General features: G+C 52.0%; 12 protein-coding genes across 12 annotated transcripts; 8 read left to right on the plus strand and 4 right to left on the minus strand.

Moving 5' to 3' along the window:
* The first annotated feature begins 61 nt into the window (after positions 1–61).
* PV05_06590 (uncharacterized protein) lies at positions 62–3,286 on the plus strand. Its single transcript, XM_013459349.1, has 3 exons — positions 62–650; positions 699–1,603; positions 1,657–3,286. Exons 1-3 carry the CDS (start codon positions 242–244, stop codon positions 3,178–3,180), a joined length of 2,838 nt encoding a protein of 945 aa, XP_013314803.1. The 5' UTR covers positions 62–241; the 3' UTR covers positions 3,181–3,286.
* Positions 3,287–3,466: 180 nt separating this feature from the next.
* On the plus strand, positions 3,467–5,279 carry PV05_06591 (GTP-binding protein ypt1). The gene is made up of 5 exons (XM_013459350.1): positions 3,467–3,644; positions 3,806–3,929; positions 3,984–4,031; positions 4,082–4,309; positions 4,361–5,279. The coding sequence occupies exons 1-5, from the start codon at positions 3,634–3,636 to the stop codon at positions 4,553–4,555; spliced, it is 606 nt and encodes a 201-aa protein (XP_013314804.1). The 5' UTR covers positions 3,467–3,633; the 3' UTR covers positions 4,556–5,279.
* Positions 5,257–6,914, plus strand: PV05_06592 (uncharacterized protein). The gene has a single exon (XM_013459351.1). The coding sequence runs from the start codon at positions 5,278–5,280 to the stop codon at positions 6,721–6,723; it is 1,446 nt and encodes a 481-aa protein (XP_013314805.1). The 5' UTR covers positions 5,257–5,277; the 3' UTR covers positions 6,724–6,914.
* A 572-nt stretch (positions 6,915–7,486) lies between these two features.
* Positions 7,487–9,943, plus strand: PV05_06593 (uncharacterized protein). Its single transcript, XM_013459352.1, has 5 exons — positions 7,487–7,741; positions 7,789–7,953; positions 8,002–8,462; positions 8,510–8,819; positions 8,879–9,943. Exons 1-5 carry the CDS (start codon positions 7,622–7,624, stop codon positions 9,632–9,634), a joined length of 1,812 nt encoding a protein of 603 aa, XP_013314806.1. The 5' UTR covers positions 7,487–7,621; the 3' UTR covers positions 9,635–9,943.
* Positions 9,944–10,643: 700 nt separating this feature from the next.
* On the plus strand, positions 10,644–12,932 carry PV05_06594 (uncharacterized protein). Its single transcript, XM_013459353.1, has 3 exons — positions 10,644–11,193; positions 11,360–11,896; positions 12,090–12,932. The coding sequence occupies exons 1-3, from the start codon at positions 10,797–10,799 to the stop codon at positions 12,731–12,733; spliced, it is 1,578 nt and encodes a 525-aa protein (XP_013314807.1). The 5' UTR covers positions 10,644–10,796; the 3' UTR covers positions 12,734–12,932.
* A 24-nt stretch (positions 12,933–12,956) lies between these two features.
* Positions 12,957–14,793, minus strand: PV05_06595 (uncharacterized protein). The gene is made up of 2 exons (XM_013459354.1): positions 13,591–14,793; positions 12,957–13,541 (listed from the first exon to the last, which is right to left on the minus strand). Exons 1-2 carry the CDS (start codon positions 14,643–14,645, stop codon positions 13,385–13,387), a joined length of 1,212 nt encoding a protein of 403 aa, XP_013314808.1. The 5' UTR covers positions 14,646–14,793; the 3' UTR covers positions 12,957–13,384.
* Positions 14,794–15,039: 246 nt separating this feature from the next.
* On the plus strand, positions 15,040–16,265 carry PV05_06596 (uncharacterized protein). Its single transcript, XM_013459355.1, has one exon. It carries the CDS (start codon positions 15,125–15,127, stop codon positions 16,139–16,141), a length of 1,017 nt encoding a protein of 338 aa, XP_013314809.1. The 5' UTR covers positions 15,040–15,124; the 3' UTR covers positions 16,142–16,265.
* PV05_06597 (uncharacterized protein) lies at positions 16,150–19,008 on the minus strand. The gene has a single exon (XM_013459356.1). The coding sequence runs from the start codon at positions 18,910–18,912 to the stop codon at positions 16,261–16,263; it is 2,652 nt and encodes an 883-aa protein (XP_013314810.1). The 5' UTR covers positions 18,913–19,008; the 3' UTR covers positions 16,150–16,260.
* Positions 19,009–19,153: 145 nt separating this feature from the next.
* PV05_06598 (uncharacterized protein) lies at positions 19,154–21,287 on the plus strand. Its single transcript, XM_013459357.1, has one exon. It carries the CDS (start codon positions 19,187–19,189, stop codon positions 21,164–21,166), a length of 1,980 nt encoding a protein of 659 aa, XP_013314811.1. The 5' UTR covers positions 19,154–19,186; the 3' UTR covers positions 21,167–21,287.
* Positions 20,134–22,205, minus strand: PV05_06599 (uncharacterized protein). Its single transcript, XM_013459358.1, has one exon. The coding sequence runs from the start codon at positions 22,094–22,096 to the stop codon at positions 21,260–21,262; it is 837 nt and encodes a 278-aa protein (XP_013314812.1). The 5' UTR covers positions 22,097–22,205; the 3' UTR covers positions 20,134–21,259.
* Positions 22,206–22,730: 525 nt separating this feature from the next.
* On the plus strand, positions 22,731–23,711 carry PV05_06600 (uncharacterized protein). The gene is made up of 3 exons (XM_013459359.1): positions 22,731–23,072; positions 23,129–23,266; positions 23,318–23,711. The coding sequence occupies exons 1-3, from the start codon at positions 23,060–23,062 to the stop codon at positions 23,533–23,535; spliced, it is 369 nt and encodes a 122-aa protein (XP_013314813.1). The 5' UTR covers positions 22,731–23,059; the 3' UTR covers positions 23,536–23,711.
* PV05_06601 (uncharacterized protein) lies at positions 23,518–25,020 on the minus strand. The gene is made up of 2 exons (XM_013459360.1): positions 24,781–25,020; positions 23,518–24,729 (listed from the first exon to the last, which is right to left on the minus strand). The coding sequence occupies exons 1-2, from the start codon at positions 24,920–24,922 to the stop codon at positions 23,759–23,761; spliced, it is 1,113 nt and encodes a 370-aa protein (XP_013314814.1). The 5' UTR covers positions 24,923–25,020; the 3' UTR covers positions 23,518–23,758.
* Between the last annotated feature and the right edge of the window lie 33 nt (positions 25,021–25,053).

Here is a 25,053-nt window from a genome sequence, read left to right on the forward strand (position 1 = left end):
TAATAAGTGGTAGGCACTCAGAACTCCGCACTCGTATCAATCAAGCCCGCAAGGGAGCATCTGTAGAACAAGTTATCCCTACAGTAGTGTTGGTCAATCCGCTCTTGCACGACACTTCAGATTATCTGCAATTCTCTGCTTTGAGCATCTTGTCGCCGGTCGAATCTAGTCCGTGTGCAGTGAGGTTCAGTGGGTCTGCAATTGCCAGATTGGGCGAACCTGCAAGGCAATCGGTATTTGAATGCTGGAGCTTAGACTCACAGCTACCCTATTGTTCTCTTCTATTACAAGGGCTGGACCTGCTTTTCCTCGTACGAAACGGACCCTTTACATATTCTCCCTCCTCTCTCGAATACCAGATCCGAACCTTGCTAGATTAGCTCCCAATTCCAGACCATTTCAAGTGCGCTTCTGTTCAGCAGAAGTCCGACAGACTATGGCACCACCCGGGGATCGAGACATCCTGCCCGACATCATCAAGCCGGTGAACTACGAGTTGTCCCTCTTCAACCTCGAGTTCGGCGGCAAATGGTCATACGATGGGCTTGTCAAGATCGCTTCGAAGGTCAAGCAGGCCACCAATGAACTTGTGATCAATACCAATGAGCTGGATATCAAGGGTGCAGAAGTGCTAGGCCAGGATGGTGGAGGTATGTGGCACTGAATCATGGAACGGGTGGTATACTGAACATGCGCAGCCGCAGTCACGTCTATGGCAGACGTGTCTTACGACAAGCCCAACGAAAGAGCCACCATCAAGTTCTCTGGCGACATCCCTGCTGGAGACGCCGTGATTGCTATCAAATATCAAGGTAGCATGAATAATTCCATGGCTGGATTCTATCGCTCCAAGTACAAACCCGCAGCCACACCGAGCTCAGGTACACCCACAGATGGCGAGTTCCACTACATGTTCAGCACACAATTTGAGGCTTGTGATGCAAGAAGAGCATTTCCTTGCTTTGATGAGCCAAATCTAAAAGCGTCCTTCGAATTCGCGATTGAGATCCCTGAAGACTTAACAGCAATCAGCAACATGCCGGAGAAGGCTGTGTCAAAGGGCAGCAAAGACGGGCTGAAGAAGGTGTCATTCGAGAAGACTCCCGCCATGAGCACATATCTTGCTGCTTGGGCGGTTGGGGACTTTGAGTACGTGGAAGACTTCACGGCACGCAAATATAATGGCAAGAACATCCCCGTCCGTGTTTACACCACTCGGGGTCTCAAGGAGCAGGGCCGCTTCGCTTTAGAGCATGCTCATAAGACTCTGGACTATTTCTCTGATGTCTTTGGCATTGAATATCCTCTTCCAAAATCCGATCTGTTAGCTGTACATGAATTTGCCATGGGAGCTATGGAGAATTGGGGATTGGTGACTTACCGAACTACTGCAGTTCTTTTCGACGAGGAAAAGTCAGACGCTCGGTTCAAAAATCGTGTCGCATATGTGGTGGCGCACGAGTTGGCTCACCAATGGTTCGGCAATCTCGTGACTATGGATTGGTGGAACGAGCTCTGGCTGAATGAAGGCTTTGCTACATGGGTTGGATGGCTTGCAGTCGACCATTTGCACCCTGAATGGGATGTGTGGAGCCAGTTTGTGGTGCGTAGAATGTCCAAAGGTATTCCGCCGCGGATTTGTTGACTTGAATCCAGGCTGAAGCTGTACAAACAGCTCTTGAGCTCGACTCGCTCCGTGCCTCCCACCCCATCGAAGTGCCTGTTCGCAACGCTCTGGAGGTTGACCAGATTTTCGATCATATCTCCTACCTGAAGGGAAGCTCCGTGATCAGAATGCTGAGCAATCATTTAGGGCAGGAGGTATTCTTGAAGGGTGTAGGCGACTATCTCAAAATCCATGCCTATGGCAATGCCAGGACCAACGACCTCTGGGCAGCGCTCAGCGCAGCCTCGGGGCAGGACGTCCAGGCTTTTATGGACCCCTGGATCCGCAAGATTGGCTTCCCAGTTGTTACTGTTGCCGAAGAACCTGGCCAGATTGGCATTCGCCAGTCGAGGTTTTTGACGACAGGAGATGTCAAAGCTGAAGAAGATGACACGACGTGGTGGGTTCCCGTCGGCCTGAAGACAGGAACGCCAGCCAAAGTCGTACACAGTGCTCTGACCCAGAAAGAGGATACTGTCCGTGATGTCGACGACGACTTTTACAAGATCAATGCTGACCAGAGCGGCTTCTACCGGACAAATTATCCACCGCAACGCCTGATGAAGCTTGGTAACTCCCAAGACCGCCTGTCGGTAGAGGATAAGATTGGTTTGATGGGAGACGCAACTGCCCTCGCTATGGCCGGAAATGGTACGACGTCGGCTCTTCTTTCTTTGTTGGAAGGCTTCAAAGATGAGAAAAACTTCATTGTGTGGCAACAAATTGCAACTTCGCTGTCCAAAGTTCGCTCTGTCTTTTCCACCAACAAGGAAATCTCTGCTGGCCTGAAAAAGTTCTCTCTGAAATTGGTCTCTCCAGCAGCGGAAGCCATCGGCTGGGAATACCCTAAAGACGAGGACTGGCTGACGGGCCAATCTAGAAAGCTTCTGCTCGGCTATGCTGCAGGAGCAGGCCACCAAGGCATTATCGAAGAAGGCCAAAAGAGATTCGCAGCATGGAAGGCTGGTGATGAAAAGGCAGTTCACCAGAACTTGCGAAGCGTTATTTTCAATCTGGCAATTGCCAATGGTGGGCAGGAAGAATACGATGCCATGAAGGCCGAGTTCAAGAAGACAACAACGGTGGACGGTAAGGAGATCTGCATCCAAGCCCTCGGCCGGTCGAAGAACCCGGATCTCGCATGGGATTTGCTTGAATTTGTGATTTCGGAAGAAGTCCCGGCTCAAGATTCTCACGGAGGCATCGTGGCTGTGTCGAACAACAACGAGACACGAACAGTGGCGTGGGAATTCACCAAGAAGAATTGGGAACGAGTCGAGAAGAGACTTGGCGGGACGGGCATAGTGATTGATCGATGGATCAAGATGGGACTGCCCAAGTTCTCAGACATCGCCATTAGAGATGATATCGCTGAGTTCTTCAAGGACAAGAACACGGCGGCGTTCAACCGAAGCTTGGTAATAGTGTCTGATGCCATCACTGGAAATGCCAACTACAAGCAACGAGACGAGGAGCAATTGTTGGAGTGGTTGAAGGCTCATGGATATGCTTGAGAAGTAGTGGCTTCATAGACAGACAAGCCCTTCACATTGCAGTGGAAGTCGTAGTGGCGAAGGCTTCAGCAGGAGGCAATGCTGGACAACAGAGCCATGGATATCATCACCTGCCCGTTTGTAAAGTACTAGTGAAGTGTCGCCTGCTGATGGTAAATGCAGCCTGATGAGTGACCGCCTAGGGTCATGCCGTCAAACGAGGCACCCTGCGACCTTGCACGTGACACCAGCTGACGGCCAATCTACAGTGCCTGTGTCCAACTTGGCCCTGCTGCAAACGCCAGCCCAGGACTCCTTGCCCATCGATTAATTAACTCGACCTTTCACCTCGTGTCCTGATCATTTCTCTTCTTCTACTTCGCCGCAAGTTGATCACTCCGACCTCAATCCGCTCTTGTTTCTTGTTCCTCCGTGTCAAACTCAACTTCGGCTATCCATCCAACACACGTCACAATGAATCCAGAGTAGTAAGTCGTCGAACACCGCCAGCCATGACCGGATGAGCGCTCGTACAGCGTTTCGTAGCATGCTAATGATGAATAGAGTCTTTCCCTACCGCAGACAACATATAATCTGCCAGAGATCATCCGTTCGCCTAGAGTCCGAATATTGACAGCCTACTTAGATACGACTACCTCTTCAAGCTCCTGCTTATTGGAGACTCCGGTGTTGGAAAGTCTTGCCTTCTGTTGCGATTCGCCGATGACACATACACCGAGTCCTACATCTCCACCATTGGTGTTGATTTCGTATGTTGACACCGACCGCTTTGAGGTTCAAGAGGAGGGCTGACGACGAGTTAGAAAATCCGGACCATCGAACTCGACGGCAAGACTGTCAAACTACAGATCGTACGTGAATATGGATCAAACTCTGTTAGCGGGTTCTGACATAGACTCAGTGGGATACCGCCGGCCAAGAACGATTCCGAACAATCACCTCCTCGTACTATCGCGGCGCACACGGCATCTGCGTGGTCTACGATGTGACAGATATGGACTCTTTCAACAACGTCAAGCAATGGCTGCAAGAGATCGATCGCTACGCCACTGAGGGCGTCAACAAGTTGCTCGTGGGTAACAAGAGTGATATGGCAGACAAGAAGGTCGTTGACTACACTATGGCAAAGGTGGGCTCAAGATTCTGGTTGATGAAATATCCAAGACTTACGGGACAACAGGAATTCGCCGACAGCTTGGGCATCCCCTTCCTCGAGACATCCGCCAAGAACGCCTCCAACGTTGAACAGGCCTTCTTGACCATGGCTCGCCAAATCAAGGAACGCATGGGAACAACCACTGTGAACAACAAACCCACTGTCCAGGTCGGCCAGGGCCAAGGCGTTCAGTCAGGATCCGCCGGTGGCTGCTGCTAGGTTTCCTGCCAGCCCCGACTGAGCAGCTGTACACGGTGACTATGACGCAGATTTTTAGCGGTTGATGTAGGGAACTGGTTGGCCATGGAGAGCAAAGGCATCGAGCAGGAGTTCCTATTGCTGCACCTTTGCCTCACATGATTTCGCAGGCGTTGAGGCGAATGGGTGAGATTCATACATGTCTAGACTTCTGCTTGCAATAGCCCAACCCATTCCCAGGATGAGATCTTTGTTGGATTTGGCGGCTTCCTGCTCCGACAGGTTAATGATGGAATGCACAAGCTGAACGCGAGGATACAGATCGACCCAGACTGAGGGAAATGAACACTTAATTATGCTCACGGAAGACATCCCATGGGTCTGTATTCCTGTCAATTCAGGCTGTTGCGACATTTTTTGATGTTTCCTGTTCACTTTTGCACCCAAGCTGCATCCACTGCTTCTGCCAACCATCGACGAGCGTGGTCGTTGGCGCTGGAGGTGAGCACCGATATCATCGTACCCAGCAGCAAGGCTGGACATGGGGTCGCCGCTGCTCACAATGAGGCAAGGTTTTGATACTTTCCCCCCGGTCGCCGCTCCAGCTACACCGCCCATTTTATTGTTTGAACACCAGTCGCCGATCGTAGCAAGACCTGACTTTGGTGCTAGCGTCGACAGCGACATTTTCTTGGCGATCATGGTGAACCACATTGTTTCTAATTGAATGGCAGGATGATCCAATGTACCAAATATCTCATTGTAATGGGACAGTCATGGCCATGGAATCAAAGCCGGTGGTAGCCGTCTCGCCACTCTCACGAAGCAATGCTTCGTTTGCAAGTCGACAGCCCTCCTCCTCCCTCTCCTCCTCTGTCATCAGATTGACGTCCTTCCGTCCAGAGACTTGTTCGATATCCGGTGTCGCAGGTACTGCTCTTTGTTCGGGAACCATCAAGAACTCTTCGATGAGCACCACCAAGATGACAACTTCAATCTACAATCCAGCAGGGACGACGTTACCACCGATATCCATTACAGGCTTTGCTACGGCGCCGGACCTGCCAGATGACTCGACTCTCAGGGTTTTCAGCATCCCAGCATCCAGTGGAAGCAGCAGCAGCAGCAGCGCAACTACAATCAGTCCTCCCTCAAGCAGCTTGACCTTGACAGTAACATTGTCAGTATCGCCGAGCATTGGCCCAAGTACGACGGCGTGGTCGATAGAAATCATCAGCAGCTCTTCGGCCGCTGTCGCACTGCCAACCAGTACCTCAACTTCGACATTGCCGCTACCTGCATCTAGTGCTGATCCTACCACATTTTCAAGTTCGTTCACCTCTCCGACGACTCCTTTCGCTTCCTCCATCTCCACGGCGCAATCCATTTCCTTCAATCCTCTCACGGAGTCGATCCTTACGACTGTCCCAATGCAGACGACTACCTCTGTACCACTGCCACAGAATTCTTCAGGTCCACCACCCTCAATCCTCCGCCATCATGGCCACGGATCGCACGTGGCAACTGTGATCGCAATACCAATGGCTCTCGGCTTCACAGCTCTCATCATAGGCCTGATTTTCATTTGGCGCCGGTTCTATCCTCTTTCCTACTCTGAGTCGCGGGCACGGCTCCCCGGGTACGCAGCCTTGCGACGCTGGAAGGACACACGCGATCGGAATCGTCGCACTCGCGAGTTACGCACGTCTGAAGGACTGACTGCAACAAACAGCAGCAACAATGGTTTCACGGGTGGAGACACATTCACACGTCGTCTGCGACAGTACGAGCAAGAGTCCATGCGGGCGCGAGAGAAATTCAGCTTCGAGGCACCAACTACACCACTTTCGGACAAAAAGAGCGGCGCAGCTGGCGGAAGTGGAAATGGCAGTCCCAGTCCGTGGTACAAGTCCAAGATTGCGAGTCCGAAGATTAGTTACGAAAGACCAAGGGTGGACGCGGATATGGGTACGGGCATTGGTGGTGGTCGGCGCAAGTACGGACCTTTCAAGAGAGATTTCAACGAGGAGACTGGCAGTTTGGAGAGTTGGGAGGAAAAGTGGTTTAACTTGGGCAATGAGGGTGAGGGTGAAAGTGAGTCTAGCACGACAAATCTCAAGCAGGGCGTTTTTGAGGGACGCGCTGAACGTGTTTCCGGGCCGGGAATGTCCTGGCGCAAATTGATCTGAGCGAAGAAAGGAAGAGTGATGATCTGGCTGGATACAGATTGATGCAATCAAGGGCTGGATATGCAGACCGCAGGCTTGAAATGAACTCTAGGTGAGCGCTGTATACAAGGAGCAGGTGAATGGAAAGTGAATTGAGAACGACATAGTGAGCTGAACATGAACGACCATTGGAACGCTATGGTGCCGTCCGGGGGCATAGGTCTCTAGTGGTCTCTCTCTGGCTGGTCTGGGTACAATGGAGTGGACGATCACAGATGGACGGAGTCATTTGTCCTTTTGATGTGACAGCCTGGATCGTGAACACGGGAAGGTATCTCTGCGGCCATGGCAATTAATGTACTACTCCTATCGCGTATTGTCTCTCTGTCTACCGCAGTGGGCAATGAATTAGATTGCGGAGACTGGTTGATGAAGGGAAGAAAAACACCCTGACAAAGGCGTGGGAGGTGTAGGTGGCAGTCGTGGCATACGTGGTGCCAAGGGGCACTGACGCTGTCACAATTGTCATGCCCCTTTGAAGACCTCACCGAGAACAAGAGTCCTAGTCCAGCCATTGTACGTTGAAAACCAAGATTCTCTGATTTCTATCTGCTTTACGCGCGCTGATGAGATTCTCTGCCCTCAGCGTTCCCATGAGTTGCACTGAATCGTGCACAGCCCTGTGAACCTGCAATTCATTTTTCTCGACAATCTTCCTGAAATGTCATCGCCACGCCAGTAGGTAGGAAGGGTGTCTTCGAAATGACACCGCCGTTGTGTCGTTTGACAGCTTGTCTGTGCAGCCCCTGAGCTTGGTCTGAAGAGTCAAAATCAGCATAATATCACTGTGAAGAAGTCGCGTGCTCACCAGCGGTAAGAGAATGTAGTGGTCGTCGTCCATTCTGTCCTTTCATTAACAATGTTTTATCCAACTACTCTGTCGCTCATTACTTCACTTTGTATACTGTTCGTAGGAGCTATCGACACCACTAGCGTTGGTGATCTCTCCCATGGCTCCGATCTACTTTCGTTCATTACAGTGAGTGGGCCAGGGCCTGGTCAAGAACAACAGCTCACCAGCACTAGCGACCAGATATCCGGGCTCCTCGATGGAATGTCACGAAGCATCACCCAGAGCTGATTACTCCTGGTTACTGGTTTGTGGGCCCATACACCAACTGGGCAACGGTCCCAGAGCGATTAGAGTATCTGCCTTTCCAAGTTGGACCGCACATCTACGACGATAATGGCGTAAGTTGGAAACTATATCCTACAGAAATTCTCGGGCTGACCATTCAGGATCTCGTCTGGAGCGGCGCAGCTCTGGCTCACAATCGCAATGCGTTCGACTTTCGAACCTTTGATGCCAACGGATCAACTCACTTGTCCTACGTTTTGCATTACAGCACCAGAAAAGGCGACGAAGAGCAGCACGGACTTGGCGTCTACCTCGATTCATCCTTTCGCCGGAAAGGCCGAGTCACTCATGATATTGGGATCGAATTCAATTTTCACGAGTTCGATCTTCGCAATGACGGGAAGACGGCATTGTATATCTTTACGGATCGACCCGTGAAAAAAGACCCGATCAGCGGCAAATCTGGATATGTCTCGCACGATTGCCTCAGTGAGCTTGATATAGTCACGAATCAGAAAAAATTCTGGTGGTGTCCGCTGGACCACGGTGTTACACTGAACGAAACCTACCACCAAACTCCAGACATGTCAGCCATAACTGAAAGAGGACCATGGGACTTCTTGTAAGACCCTTCATCTCTGCATGAACCCTCTACTAATGATGCTGTAGCCATGCAAATTCGATTGACAAATTCGCGGACGGCGACTATCTGTACTCTGGTCGACACGCAAACACGGTTTACCGCGTCAACCATACGGACTCATCCATTGTATGGCGCCTCGGTGGAAAGATATCGGACTTCTCGATGGACTTCAATTTCTCTTCTCAACATCATGCAAAAATACACTCTGAAAGTGGCTCAACAGTGATCCTGACGCTCCTGGACAACGCAGCCGATGATAAAGGAAGGCAGCCCAACACTGCGAAGATTTCTTCTGCCATGATGGTGGAATTGGATACGAGCACAATGACTGCAAAGGTAAGCCCCACTGCCGCACACAACGCGTCTCGTCGAGGCCCCAGCTTACCCGTCATCAGCTTCTGAACGAATGGTACCGTCCTGATGGCATGATCAGCGACAAACGCGGCAATGTGAACATGATGCCGAACGGGAACGTCTTCGTGGCCTGGAGCGACAGCGGATACATGACTGAGCACACAAGTACAGCCGACAAGAAGCTCGTCTTGGAGGCAAGCTTTGCGTCTTCTCGGTTCTCGACGTATCGAGCATACAAGTCGAATTTCACGGGCAATCCCATCGAGCCACCGACGATAAAAGCGTTCGGCATACAAGCCGACAGTGACTCAAACTATGCTATGACCTCGTTTTACGTTAGCTGGAACGGGGCCACGGAAGTCAAGACCTGGAAGTTCTACGTATCGCAAAACCGGACGCAGGAATCATTCGAGTGCGTCGGGACGGCCAACAAGACGGGATTCGAGACGACCTTCTCGGAAAAGGGGACCTGGAAGTACGTATATGCGCAGGCTCTTGCGGCAAATGGCTCGATGCTTGCCAAGAGCAATGTTGAAAGGACATCAGCATGGCCAGGATCACCTCCAAAGGCCAAGACCGAACCCGCAACCGGGACTCAAGGTTCGAGGATTGCTTCGACTATGAAATCGCAACTCGAGCACATGAGTTCGGCTGCTGTTGCCGGATGGGTGTTTTTGATCATGCTGATGCTGCAAGTCGTGCTAATGGTGTTCCTGTACCGTTATCGGCGGCGTCCTCGTTACAGCCGGGAGGACGATCAAGTTGAACTGCTGTCGAAGACTGAATTTACGGATTGATTGTTCTGCCTTTGCAATGCTGGGGTTATGTGTTACGAGAAACGAATATATTCTTATTTTTATATATAGGCCGGTTCGCCGAGAGTACGAGTATTGTGTTCATGCATATGAATGTCGGTTGGGCATTGAGTTCCCTGTACTGCGTATGAGCATGAGCATGAGCATGAGCACGAGCCTGAAAGGCAGATGACCTCGACCGTTTAGCCGTGCATGGAGGCACGTTTACAAGTCGAGCCGGTAAGCACTATTGACTCGTTGATCAGGGCTGCTCGTGGGAAGTGGGAATGTCGTGGCTCGTCTCAACAAGCCTGCCCAAGAAACGTGGCGCCGAACGCCCGGAAGCTTGGAGACAGGCAATGATGCAGCCAAGGCACCAAGCCAACGACGGAATGTCTCCGTGGGGGATGATGGGGGCTTATGGGGGACATCAAGGGGCTATTCGTTTCTCCGGCTACTACATCGTTACTAGTGACTCGTATCCCCATACTCGTCCCCGTCGTAGCTCGTTCGTACATCATTATTCCCCCAACTTCATTCCCAGCTTCAACCAATACCAGCTACTGATCTACAGGCTATGAACGCCACTTCCAAGGGCTGATCATGGCTTGACATCCACTTGCAACGGCATCTCCAACGACTCGGTTTCTGTGATGACCGCTCAAAGGCCGCCGGCAATGTATCCGACTATACCTTCACCCATGTCTTGCACCTAGCGTCGACGATTGCCATCGTTTCGCTGCACGTCCCACCGAGGCACACACCACGCGCCCTCGGCAAGTGAAGTATGGTACTTACGAGTAGGTAGCACTCGCTGCCTTTCCTGGCTGTATGGATCAAATTTGCGGGGAAGATGCAATGCCCAGACACCGCCATCACACGCTCTGGCAAGAGTCGCACCTCGACGGGTATGGGTAGATCCTCCAGGCCATTGTAGCTCGAGCAGGCACATGATGGCACTCACACTATCTACCAGACGGGAAGCTGGCGAGATAAAAAAGGGCCCAGTCGTCCCAGAGTCCCAGACCATGTTGCATTCGCCGACCTCTCCCTCTCGCTTGTGGTCCTCCTCCCTCTTTTCCTCTTTCACTCACGCATTATCATCTCCCTCCTCCTGGCTTCGCCTTCGACTCGTCTGATTCACTTTGCCTATTGAGTCGACAAGATGGACATCAAGCACGTCGACGAGGAGAAAACCACACCCAACCCACCATCTGGCGTCCTCGCCACGCCCGATGCCATCCACCCTTCATCTCTCAGCACTTCATCCGACGAGAAAGCGACCGTCTCGACGGCCGAGAACATTCAATCCCACAAAGAAGGACACAATGACATCACCAAGCCTTACGACCCTGCCCTCGCGCCGCGTTATACCAAGAAAGAAGAAGACGCGGTCATTCGCAAACTCGACTGGCATTTGATGCCGCTCATCTTCGTGCTGTACAGTTTATCCGTGCTCGATCGCTCCAATCTGGGCAATGCTCGTATCTCAGGAATGGAAGACGACATCGACCTAACTGGTAAGCGGTACGATTGGTTGGGAACGGCCTTCTATATCTCCTGTCAGTATAACTCGACCTGTTCCTTCCGTTCTCTCGTTACCACCCTGGCTTTCTTTTCATTGTCTGCCACGCGGCCGTGCGTTGCTGCACGCCCGGTTCTGGACCAGGGAGGAGAACACTTTTCCTTCTCAAGAAGATTTGTGGCTGACAATTCGTCTCTCGCTAGACATTCTCTCCCAATGGACGCAAATGGGCTGGAAAGCCTTCCCGCCCCACCGCTGGGTCGCCTTTGTCGTCTTTGGCTGGGGCATCGTCTCGACGTTGCAAGCAGCGTGCACATCCTGGGCCGGCGTGATGGTGTGTCGAGTGTTTCTCGCCATCTTCGAAGCCGCATATGGCCCCGGCGTCCCTCTTTATCTGTCGTTCTTTTACCCTCGAGAGAAGCTCGGCCTGCGCACGGGCATCTTCCTGTCTGGATCAGCAGCGGCCAATGCATACGGATCCGCGCTGGCGTACGGTATCTCGCAGGCCAAAGCGAGTATCGGCCCCTGGCGGATCTTGTTTATCGTCGAGGGCGCGCCAACGTGCATTCTCGCCCTGGTGGCGTGGTTCTGGTTGCCTGACAGTCCACACCAGGCAAAATTCTTGAACGAGCGCGACAAGGAGATCGCGATCGATTTGAGTCTGAGGCAGCCGGGCGATCGGACGGGGAAGAAGGGACTGCAATGGAAGCAGGTCCTTGGTGGACTGATGGATTATCGATGTGAGCACGCACCGACACCTTCCCTCCCTGCTTTTGAATATCTGTTCAGTCTTTCTCTTGGTTTCCCACTTCGTGGATGCTGAAGAGTCCCTTCGACACTCGGGTCTATCCCGTGCTTTTCGCTTGAAAGCCGTTCCAGTAATATACCTCGAAGACCACGTTGACTGACGAGTCCTGTGTGTTTTGCGAACAGCATACCTCCCACCACTAATGTACTTCGGCTGCAACGTATGCTTCGCCTCTCTCCCACTCTTCGTGCCCACGATCATCTCCGAGATGGGCGCATTCACCACGATCCAATCCAACGGTCTCTCCGCACCGCCGTACGTGCTCTGCTTCCTGGCCATCTGCGGCTGCGCGTGGCTGTCCGACCGTGTGGGATGGAGGGGACCTTTCGTCGCGGTGCCCGCGCTCGTCGCCGCGATCGGGTACATCATCCTGGGCACCACGACGGGGGTTGGGCCGCGCTACTTCGGGCTGTTTCTGGCGGTGCAGATCTTCGTGAGCGTCGCCATGGTGCTCACGTGGGTCGGCAACACGCACGCCACGGATTCCAAGAGGGCCGTGGCGCTGGCTATACTCGCGACGGGCGGGCAGTGCGGGCCTGTGCTCGGCACGAATATATTTCCCAAGACCGACAAGCCGTATTACCGCAAGGGCATGTGGGTGAGTTGCGGGGCGTGTCTGCTCGTCGTGGTGACGAGTTGTATGCAGATGGCCTTGTTGATGAGGGCGAATAAGAAGCGCGACGAGAAGTATGGCAAGAACAGGGAAACCGTCCACCTCGAAAGGCCGACTGAGTTTGGCGAGGACAAGCAGTTTCGATACATGGTCTGAAAACCTGGGCTTAAGATCCGGGAAAAGGGGCAAACAGTCATGGAGGATGTAGATGGGGGCATGATGGAGACGAGGATGTCAACACGGTAGGATGCCATATTGAGATGGAGGACAATTGTCTAGTGCAGTGCAGTCGCATTGTATGTAGCACGCAGAAGGCATGATTCGGACATCAAGCATACCTAGGCATATATTCAAAGGTATCACTGTTCGGGTGAGATAGCGCAGATTGAGGCTCGATGAAGCGATAGGAGGCTCAGAAGCAAGTCATTATATAATCATTCTGCATGTCAGTCACCTTCAGCGCAGCACAGTCATTTGCTGATAATCCCGCTGGTATGAGCTACGACAGCTTCTGCAGGATTGTCGCCTTTGTCGTTTTAATTCCCTTGGGGTCCCACTCTGACCTAAGTGCGCTTCTCCCAGCCCATTAATCTTCGACCCTGGTGAGCTCCTGGTCTGCACTGGCTCTCTGACAACGTACATAATACGTGTAGAGCACTCCAGCCGATCCAGGTATATACGTCCACCGTCCGCCGTCCACATATACAATACAGCTCTACAAGCACACCATGAACGCCTGCTCGAATGCTGCCACCATCTCCCAAGGACACGCTCAATGCACGTATAGTACAGCTCGGTCGAGCTCGATCATCCAGTCCCGACATATTTGAACCAGAGTGGTCTGCAGTCTTCTCGCTGCAACCATGACTCCCCACCATAAAACTGCCCTGGCGTGCATCCGCGACACTTGGGTGAGTTTGGGCAGTTGTAGAATGGGATATGGTTGTATCCGATATCCTTGAACCTGCACGACATCAGCATGATCGTTTCCCATGCCGTGGGGCGGAACTTACCAGTGAATCTTGCTCGAATCCTCAAACAAACCCAAAGCAATACTGTGCACAGGCGCATCGCCCCATCGTTCGTAGAAGAACCCACCGGTCCGGTCGAGGTGAGTGAAATAGTCCTCGTAGATCTGACCTCGCCAGAAGGACAAATCGGCAATCTCAAAATTCGACCAGAAGTGACAGGTGCTGTAGCCGTGTGCCTTGACGTTGTTGTCTGGTCTTCTCTGATTGTCTGTCAACCACTGCATAGCGTTGTTCTTGTTCAGGTATTCCGGGTGGGACGCCAGGAACTTGATGGTTTCCGGCCATAGGGAGGGTATCGACTCCGGTGAGTCGAAAAGATTGATGTTGAAGCCATAGGTCTTGTTATGGTCTTGCATGTACCGAAAGACGTCGTAGTCCACGTCGCAGAAGAACTTGACCTTTGGTTCCACTCGCCAGTAATACTGCATATGTTCGAGTGCTGGGTGTCGATAGAACATGCCGCTATTCCACCTGCACATCTGATGGTAAGATACCTTGCCGGCGTACTGTACGTTGTTCTCTTTCAAGATCTTTGCAGACTCGTCAAACAGTTCTTGACTGACCCAGGGGGGCATTTCCCAGTGCTCTTTTGGAATGAGGTGATAGGAACATTGCGCTTTTGTGGCTTCTTGCGTCTTTAGTTTGAATTCATCGGTGAACGGGACATCATTGAAGAATGTCCAGGGGTAGTTGAATTTATGATTCCATGTTTCTTCGAGTTGTCTCATGGTAGGAAGGAGTTCGGAGAGTTCTTCATTTCGGACGAGTGAGAGGAGGGTGGCATTAATTCGTGCAGAGTTGAGACTGTTAGGAGAGTAATCGTGGTCGGTATGTCGCCAGAGAGGTTCATCTGGTTCGCCAATTGGATCTAAGAGCGGATCACGCTCCATGTTATCGATTTTCGCGCCATTGCCTTCGACAGGGCCTGCGTTCGGCGGCGTGAGGTTGGGTGTTGGCCGCAGGTACTGGTAGATGAGGAAGAAGAGCAAGACGACGGACAGCGCCCCGAGGAATCTTACGGGTCGAGCGACTGCCATGGCGCCAGTGACAGCCTCCTAGCCATCAGCCATTAACAACAGAAAGTCAGGTTCTGTGAAGAAAGAGGGATGCGAGGGCGAAAAGAAACAAATTTGGTCAGGGCGATATCATTTCATGTGAATGAGAACGAGAACGAGAATGAGGCCGACTCCCAGTCAACGAAACTCGCATTGCGCGGCCTAAAGAAAACCAGTGAACCAGTGGAACTACTCGTACTGTAACCACGACTAACGCACTTTAACCCCGGCTATTCCCATGCTAGCATCACTAGCAATTGTGATGCAATTCATTGGCTTGGAACCTGAAGATCCCCGCAAATGTCGATTCGACGTGGTGCAAAAAGGTGAATTATTTCTTCCTGCGACAGCGTGGACAGCCTCTTTTGCAGCCCACGACGACGAGTTACAAATTCCTCACCTTCTTCAAACAATCCGACCCTCAGCTAGTATATTGCTGAAACAGCAAATCCTGATTAAACATGGAAGTCCTGCACGAACCGCCGAAAGCAAGCAGCTTCACCCCTCTCGCCGAACACCAGTCCACCACACCCGCCTCATTTTACTCTGGCCCTCCAGTCCTGCACTATTACAGCGACCGCAGCAAATTGATCGTGCTCGAGGACGAAGTTGAATCAATATCTGCCTTTACTCCTCTTCTGCAACATGCGACATCTGCCTCACAGCCACACTCCAACGCCGGCGAGTCCAATGGCCACGCTGCAGACACACCACCACAAGCGCCCTCCACCCAAAAAGTCCTCGACGACGTCGATGTCTGGGTGACTTCCGACAAACTCTTCCTCTTCTCGCCTACCGCCAATGCAGGTCTCTCGATACCCTACCCATCAATCTCTCTCCACGCAATCCAATCGCTCCCCGTTCCTCAACCCTCAGGCTCATCCACCAACGCACCAGTCCAGGGTCAAGGAGTCTACATGCAACTCGTTTCCTCCTCAGAAGAAGAAGCAGACGACGAGCCCGACTCCATCTCCCTAACAATCATCCCCACCGCATCCGGGCCTCCTGACACGCAAACGCAAACACAATCCGCAGATGATGTCGAGCCGGACACAGACGCAATTGCAGCCGAAGACAAACCCCTCCAAACGCCCATAATGGCCATGTTTACAGCCTTATCGAATTGCTCGAACCTTCACCCTGACCCCGTTGACCCCGGAGACGAAGACCAGGACCCCAGCCAAAGCCGTCTGTTCCAAGCAGGCCTCGCCTTTCCTGGTGCAAGCGATGGGGCCCTACCGCCCGCCATGCCCGGCAGCGGCGGTTGGATCACGGCGGAAAATATGCATGAATTTCTAGACGAAGAAGGGAATTGGATCCAAAACGAAGGAGACGAAGAGGAGGCTGAAGAAGGGGCTCAAGACGATGGTCTAGGCCCAGGTGCGGGCACAGTACGACCCAGGGAAGAGGGGAATGGCCACGGAGACGGTGAAGCAGGCGATGGTGCAGAGGATACCAAGTGGCAGAGAACTTCGTAATTGCGCCTCGCTGATCTTGATTTCCATTGTCAAGAGAAGAATACTTGATACCCCAGAATTAGGCTAGATATCAGACCGTCTTACGTCAAAGCGTAGTAGGCGTCTGTGACAATGAAAGGTCAATAGAACGCATTCTTTTTCCTGGGGAAGACCCCCTCCAGACTATCAGCAAGCAATTCCAACCCATCACCAACATCGCCCGAGTTCCTCGCGACGCCTCTCAGCCCAGCGAGCAGAAATATGACGTGCTTGCCGAACGCCTCACGGAGTTTATTAATCTCCTGCATGACGGACGTATCACCATCAAGCAGAAATGTAGAATACCCCTCGCGCATACCGTCTTCCCCTTGATCTTCGTCGGAAGACGACTCATCCTGTTGTGGATGTGCACGTCTCCTCCGGCGCTGAGTCCGCGCCGAAGTGAAAGAGCTAGCTTCAAAGCCCATTGAGCCCACACGACCTGCTGAGGCAGGTGAGGACACAAGATCCGCGAAACGAATGCATAGGTCTAGAATAGTTATTAGTGCATCCCGTAAAGGTTTGATCCGTGTGCTGCTCAGACAAGCGTGCTCGAGGTTGTGAATGTAACGAGCGTGTATGCCAATCATGTCGTCGACACTTCCTGTCGTGGGAGCAGTGAGGTGTACGCGCATATTCCGCGTCAGAGGCCCGATGGTACAGTACGTCAAATGTGCATACAGCACGTTGACAAAGTGTGCCAGCGTCATATAGACCGCTCGCGCGATTTTCTGATCATTCGGTTCAGTGCCCAGCGGACTATTCTGAACGTGAAAATACGCTCGGCGCTCGAGCACATGTCTTGCTCGACGGATCTGGCTGAGCGTCAGAGCGATGCGTTGGTACGAGACGATACAAGCCGGCGAGATAATGTTCGCCATAGGCCAGGGTAGGTGATACGAGATTGTCAACGCCGCAAGGATCCTGACTGAGCGGCGCCGACTTTCCATGCTTCTGGACGACCTGTACGCGGATTCGATAGTGATGGAGTCCGGGTCAATGCACTCGACGTCTTGATAGGCCTCTGCAACCAGATCTGCGACGAGGAAGCGATCATTCCACATTTCAATACAGCGATCGATCTGGTCGAACAAGCGGTTGTCCATGTTATCAAGGATTAGGCCGACTTTGCCCAGGTACAGATAGTCAAAGGTGTCGAGTAATTTGTTGAGACCACAGTTTGTTTCGAGGATTTCTTTTAGAGCTTCTGTAGAGGTGACCAGGACGCTGGTCAGATGCTGGCTCAAGACACCTTCCAGAGTCGCCGACAATGGTAGAGGCGATACTTCAAGCAGCTGAGCTGTCTCAGTCAACGCTCCACAAATTCCGAGGGTCTCGCTGCCGTTCTCCATCGGAAGTTGCCGTAGGTGCTGTAAAAACGCAGCAGTTTTACCACCCGCAAAGATGTGCTTGACGAAATTTCGTATGAACATCGGTATCGCTTTGTCATCTTCTGACAAGACAAACCAGTCGTGCCATAATGTAGTCGCATTGCGTGGCTTGCTAGTCTCATTGACGAAGAATGAGCCTGCGGGTTTGACTTCACCTGTCAGGAGCCACGTATCGATTGGCCTCGCATAGAGTCTCGATGCTGAAATAAAGATAGGTGTGAGAGTCTCCAGGGCCACAGTATTACCGCAAGCGTAGGCCTGATCGATGCGGTGGTAAAGGGTGTTTAGAGCCGAGACTGGGTCATCCTGTGCCAGCCATGGAATCACGGCTACTATGGCCTTCAAAGGCATGATTTTCTGCTCAACAGCTTGCAGTGCTCGTAAGAGACTAACGACACCGTCTGGCGAGACTTCGTGTAAAATATCGTCCTGCATACGGGTTATGACGTGCTCGAACCTTTCCCAGACTTGTTCTATGCCGTTGTGAACAAGCTGCATCACGCTGCCGTGTTGTCGTATTGACAGCCACCGACGGACACATGCGACATCTGTACCGACAAGTGCCGCCTCATGCAGGATTGACTCCGAAGTCTGTCTTTCGAGGTGGCCTACACAATATCGAGATTCGGGATGGATTCCACGATCAGATATGGTGAAAATCGAAGTTGGTAAACCGCTAAGCATGAATAGTACTTCTTTTATAGCCTGTCGCTCTGTGATCGCGACAGCTTCATCCGATTGGCGCCAGTATTGTGCCGACTCGAGCCGGGAAGGTACAGAGAGCTCATCTTGAGCATCTCCACGGTCGAAAATCCTTTCAAAACCAACCTGATCCTCCTGGCTCAGTTTAACACTTGCTGGGGTTGTTGTAGTACTTCCAATCACAATCTCATCCTCGTCAGAACTGAAATCACTGAATTCGGGGACACTCCATATCTGGCTCTGCCGATCGATCGGGTCTTCGGCCTCGATATCAGCCCATTTCTGGGCCGGAGGAGTTTCTGATCGAGCCTGGAACCCAGGGAGATTCTGAATCCGGCTGTTCCTCACAGGATCATGGGATAGATGCAGCAAAAGATCCAAGAAATCTGGAATCCAACGTTGGTCGTGCTTTCCTAATTCCTGACGCCTTGTGTAGATTGCTTCAGCAAGGTCGTCAAGATTCAAGACCTGAAATTTCTCCTCAAGACCAGTAAGCTTTTCAGCGACAGCGAACTGGTTTGTCCGTCCATAAGGATGATGTTTGACTCTGCGAGCAAAAGCCTCCTTGTGCTTGCGTATATCTGTAGGTTTTGTGGATGTTGGCACAAGGGAGAGGGCAAGCTGATCAAGCCAGTTGTTCAAGGTGGTCGTAGAAGCCATATGAGCTCCTTTTCATAGTCAGGACTTGTTTGCATCATACAACGATATCCTCTACGCATTCAAAGTGGACAGCGATGTTTTCTGCTAGATCGTTGTATGGGTACGGAGTACCAATAGAGGTAAAAGGAAAGCGCGTCGCGTGTGGGTGAGTCAAGCGAACTCCGCATTGGAATTTCCTTCGCCATCGACGCCGTCATTTTGAGGACTTGGAGAACTACAACTCTTCACCGCAAAACAACTCCTTAAATGTCCTTGTAGGACCCTGTCAAGAGCTATGAAGCCGCCTTCGAGAGCTCGCCCCTACCAGCAAATTGATGTCTTTATCGACAGCTTTTTCTTCTGCCCTTCCTGCACCACATGGCGCACGACCAGACCTCTGCGGCCCACCTCACGAAGAGCGCTCTCAACGAGCCGGCAAAGCGCCTCCACTGTTAGCTCACATACCGCTGTGAACGCTACGAAGAATGTGCCTGCCCGCTATAAACAGTTGTATGAGGCTTTGGGGGATGTAAGGAAAAAGGCGTCTGCGCAGGTGAACTTGTCTCGGCTACAGCTTGCGCTACAAGGTCTCGAATCGGAAACACCTATAACTAGAGTTGCGGTCCTGGGGCTAAATGTCCAAGAAACTGCGCGCAGACTGGTGCGTTTGCTGCTTGCAGATCCATTGGAGGATGAAGGGCCGTGGGAGAAACAGATGGTGGACCAAAGGGCAGATTCCAGTCAGGGTCTAATAGTTCGTTACGGGCAGCCGCCAAACCCGAGTCTACCACAACCAAGGGCATCAATACCAGTTCTTCAGGTCCCATCGAGCGTTTTGGAACGGACAAACATGGAAATATTGGTTTCAACGATACCAGCACTAGGAGATGGAGAGCTGTTGCAAGGTGCCCACACCGTTACTCCGGATGCTTTCCTGTCACCTTCCGTGGGAACACCTACAGCTGCCACTGGAAGACAGGTGTCCATTAGCCAACCTGTACATAGCACAATGCTAGTCACAAAAGGGCTGGACGAACTCATGTCTGCTGCTGAATTGTTGGCTTCTACGAACTTCATCGCTCTCGAGGATCGAAAGTCTGTCCAGGTAGTGGTGAACTTGGAAGACACCATGACGAAAGCACCCAGGCAGGTATTGATCGTGGATGCATCAAAGGCAGAAGAAGGCCTGGCAGCAATCCGTAGGTCTGTGACCGAAGCCAGGACCTACGAACACAAATGGGTCGACTCTGGAATGCCATCATTATCAAGCTGGCTTACCTCCGCATCAGCCGCTCGGTCCGAGGGAGCAATACCAGCACCCGTGAAGACACTGATATCTTCGCTTCTTACAAACGCTACAAGAAACATGCAAGCTCAGGCCGCGTTGGAAGCCCGGTCAAGTGCAGCTAGGACCCTGAGCTTCTCGACAAGGACTAACCTAGAAGCATCCATCGAAGAATTCTCGCGGAACGCACATCAGGAGCTCCAATCCGGACTGGCATCTGCTTGGAGCTCACGTAACTGGCGAAAATTGGCATGGTACAAGCTCTTCTGGCGCGTGGATGATGTTGGCCTGATCATCGCTGATCTTGTAACAAATGCTTGGCTGCCACGAACTGAGCGAGCCGTCTACGAGCTGTCCGGCCGGCTATCTCAAGCAGGCATATCTCCGATGGACGTTCCACAGGTGGACAGAGTCTCATCACCCATGGCCGGGGCAGAAGTCATAACAGAGCCCACCCAGGTACTGCGGGCTCACGCAGACGTTGCAACCGACCCACCCGTCGAACCGGTCGTGGTCAATAGAACTGGCCGCGCGGAAATCGAGATGGTGCCCATATCTCAGCCTGTGCCTTTCTCTTCAACTATATCGAACACGCGGGCAGCATATATGAACCGCGCCATTACGAGCCTGACCAGCACAGCTCAACAGATTGTGTTGAAAACCCTCTCACTTACAGGTCTCTCAGCTGGTCTCTCCGGACTTACATATGTCTCCGTGGCAGGCAGTGTATATGAGGCCGGTACAATCGTGGCATTAGGTACAGCTTTCGCCCTCTGGCGTATGCAGGGCGACTGGTTGAAGGCCACAAGATCCCTAGAGCAGGGGCTGCATGAAGAAGGCAAATCTGTAATCCGGAGGATTGTGGGGCGGATGAGAGACTTGGTTGAGCATGGAAGTAAAGTCGTCGAAGATAAAGTCGAGGTCCAGAGTCGGCGCGAAGCTGAAGATGCTGTGCTCAGGGCGAGGGAGGAACTAGATCGACTGAAGTAGTGATGGCAATCGTGCATAGGATGGCCATGATAGTGGAAGAGCCTCCAGAACCAGTACATTACAAGCTGATCAGATATTTGTGTCCTCCAAGCTCTAGCTGATCTCAACAGCATCATCAGGCACGCCACGTCTGCTCTTCAGTCTCAGTGCCCAGAATTGCATCATGGGCAGTACCTCGTCTCGGTTCTTGGGCATGGAGTCATCAGACTTCTTCCACTGATGGAACGTGACGAACTCGTAGGCTGATTTGACACGTTTCAAGGGACTCGAGTTCGGCGAGGCCAGTGCCGATCTCGAGCCGGACAGAAGCAGGATAGGCGCCCTGTTCTTGTTCTTGGTGTTTGGCGTAGAGGTGGACAGAGGTAGAGAGCCGCCGATAGCCATGGCACTACCAAGTGATTGGGAGTGAAGCGACGAATGCAAAGGCACAGACAGGGCGACGGAGGCGCCCTGACCGAAGCCGAACAGGTGGATGTGGTCGGGGCGGTAAGTGAATCTGGTGATCAAGATGTCGTGGATGACGTCGTGTGCGACCATTTGGACGGCGCGGGATATGGATGAGGAGTCAGGGTCAGTGTCAAGAGTGCCTGTTGCCGTGTCGATGTGGAGATCTTCGGACCACGAGCGGGAGTCGCCATCGCCAGGGCCATGACCGAGCGGGAAGGGTAGTGGAAAGGGTGGGTTGAGCGTGATCGTCAGTGCGTCGGGCAGATTCATGGCGCGAGGGAAGGATGAGAAGTTGATGGCGTTGTCGCCGAGGCCTGGAAGAAAGAGGATGATGTTGGTTGGCATGTTATTGGGTGGGAGGTGGATAATGGGTTTGAGGGACGATGGAAAATCGCTACTCGTAGGCAAGAGTTTGCAGGCCATGGCTGTGGCGCAGTCTGCTGACGGAACACAAGGCTGTGAAGGATGATAACATGCGAGCATGCGAGCATGCAAGCTTAAGCTCGATCGAAACGTCGTTTGTGTTTTGATATCAATGCTAGTGGCTGAGGTTGTGGTTTGTGGTTGATCAGGCACATCTAGCCGAGCAGCTTTTCGAGGAGAATGCAGAGATGACGTCGAGATCAAGCTTTTACTGGTGAACTTGGCACTAAAGACAAGCAAAACACAAGCCAAAACAAGCATCTGCCCCTGTCAGACCCTGCAGGTTGAAAGACGAGTGCACCAGCACGAAACACTTCCTCGTACGGATTGATAATGGTGGCCTATCTTCAGTTCTATTCGTCTAGTTCAGCGTATGGTGCTCGAATAACAGAGTAGAATCGTGTAACAGCTCGATTGGGATTTATTTAGCCAATGTTCCTGTTCTCAGAAGCATTGAGTCTCTCTCACGTGGTTTTGGCTAAGGGTCCCAAGGTTCGCCACGATCAGATTCGGGACATGCCTAAGCGAGCTAAGGACCCTCACGGACCCTGCCCCTTTGACCTCAAGATGCACAGCCACTGTTGACAAGCTGAGGGTGAAACATTCCACGTTTGTCGTGGTGCCTGACAGTGATCTGAGTTCGACTGGTGCTTCTGTCTGTTGACGCAATGAGCCATGACGACGTGCTGAAACAGCATCATCAATGGTTAGCAAAGCTGAATGGCCAGTGGAATGCACGAAGCTCTCCTCGTAACAGGCTGCAGTGGAGCCCACCTCCACGCGTCCAATTGTGAAGTCCCATTGAAGCAGGAGGATATGAGGGGCAATGACTGCGTAGCCCTTTCACTCTTGGAGGCGGTGGGTAAGTCACTTGCATCCTTGATGCATATATAAGCCTGGCTCAACCTGCTCCCTTCTTGAATCATCTCATATCATATCACCAACACCAGGAATAAGCTCTTCATACTTGCACCAGACCAAACCAATCAATCAATCCATCCATTCAACTCCAATACAGTCAAAATGTTCGGCTGGGGTAGGTCATCTCGCCATTCCTCACCTCAAAGTCCTGCAGAAGCTGACTGAAACCAGACGACGCTCAAAATGCCCACCAAGAAGTGTATGGCAGCGGTGGCTATGACAACCAGGCTAAATTCTCTCACGAAGTCATTGCTGGTGGTGCCGCTTTCGAGGGCATGAAGCTCTTCGAAGACCGTCAACGCAAAGAGGGTAAGCCGCAGGCTCCTCGACGAAAGTGCTCAATACTGACAGATGACGTAGGCAAGCCTGTCTCCCATGCCTTTGCCAAAGAACTCCTCGCCGGATTCGTCGGTGGTGAAGTCGACAAGCTCGCCGAGACCAAGGGAATGGACGAGTATGACGCCTACGAGGCCAAGAAGAGAGCCAAAGATCATGCTGAGAGGATGTACGACCAACACTACGATGGCATGGATCAATACGATCCAAACCAGCGCGATGCGCCAAACTTCAACTACTAAGGTGGTTGGAATCAAAGGACAAACTATCAGTCGGAGAAGCCTCAACTGACTGATGGAATGCTGCAAATCAATGACTTGCCAGCAGTACATGGGGTGCTCACTGTTCCTGCGTGTCGATCACGACAGTAGTTAGCATAGAGTACAGACAGCCCAAAGAAATGACATGAGCTTCGATCCACATTTGCGGCACATTACTGTATTCCGAGACTGATTGGTACCTGCTTCATAATTCATCATCTTCGCTAGCCGTTTCTTCATCACCATCAGCTGCCGTTGGGGGAGGTGTATGTGCTTTCTTTGGCTCTTCAGTTGCTCCATCCTTTTTCCCGCCAGATTTTTTCTGGAAAGGAAGCTCTCGCCGGGGCGGTAGTGGAGCAGGGGATTTCTTCCTAGCATCTGTGCCTCTTGTCCTTGGTCGAGATTCCGATGTGTTAGGCGCGTCAAGATCTTCGTCTTCATCATCTGTGTCCTCGGGCTCCGGTGTCGACCGCCCAGACTCGGACGAGACGGGCTCCTCTGGATTGTTGACCACAGCGTCAACATCCATGTTGTCAAAGCCCTCACTTTCATCCGATTCTTCATCTTGTCCTTGTGCCTGTCTCTTTGTTCCGCGTCGACCATTTGAACGTGCTCCATGTCTACCTCCACCGGCTGACTGCAGCTCCTTCAGCTTTTTTGGATCTGCCTGCGCTGTCGACAGGACTCTTTGTAGATTTCTGATTTTGAGCTTCTTCTCATTCAACACAGCAGTGAACTTCGTGAGCATCTGCTGTTCGTGCTCGGCCTTGGCTTTTACTAGTTCATCGATCTGTTTGTGTAGATTCGTGACAATTTCATTCTTTGCTTTTGCCGTCTCTTGTAAATCTTTGGCTTCCTCTTCCAACTCATCGCGTCTGTCGATGGCTTGGATGGCCCATCCGAACAGATCAATATCGTCAGTCTCTTCCGTCTGAGGCAACTGGATGGATCCCAGTTGCTGGGTAATATCCTCGACCTTGTTTCGAAGGGAAATTGTGAGAGTACCGCGGGGGTCTTTGCCTGACAGGGAACATGTTACGTCGAGGTTCTCCTTCTGTGCTGAGTTGATCTTTCGTCCTGTCTTGCACCCGAAAACGTGGCAGAGGATCGCATTCCAGTCATCATCGCTGCCATCGTAATTCTGGGCTCGCTGTTTCTTCAGACTCCGCTGTCGGACTGGAACATCATCAGCTCGGATTGGACAAAATCATAATATATCTGTGTTACTTTTCCCTGTGTACGCAGCATCTCCATCTGTAGCAAGTAGATCAAGGTCCAAGTCGTGCCCACCTTCTTTCTGTGAAACTTTTACTAGAATGGGACTTTTGGCTTTATCGGCTTTTGTTAGCCGAACGACCCAAGTTGCCATGGCTTTGACTTTCGCAGACTTGACTGTGTCATACTTTGAGTTGTAAATCCTCGAAGTTACCAGAGTCTCGGGCAGCAGATCTCGGTGGGGTTTATCATTGTGACGGCTGTCAAAGATTGAAGCTGTGAGCG

This window comes from Exophiala xenobiotica (genome assembly GCF_000835505.1).
Source record: "Exophiala xenobiotica strain CBS 118157 unplaced genomic scaffold supercont1.4, whole genome shotgun sequence".
Classification (NCBI taxonomy): domain Eukaryota; kingdom Fungi; phylum Ascomycota; class Eurotiomycetes; order Chaetothyriales; family Herpotrichiellaceae; genus Exophiala; species Exophiala xenobiotica.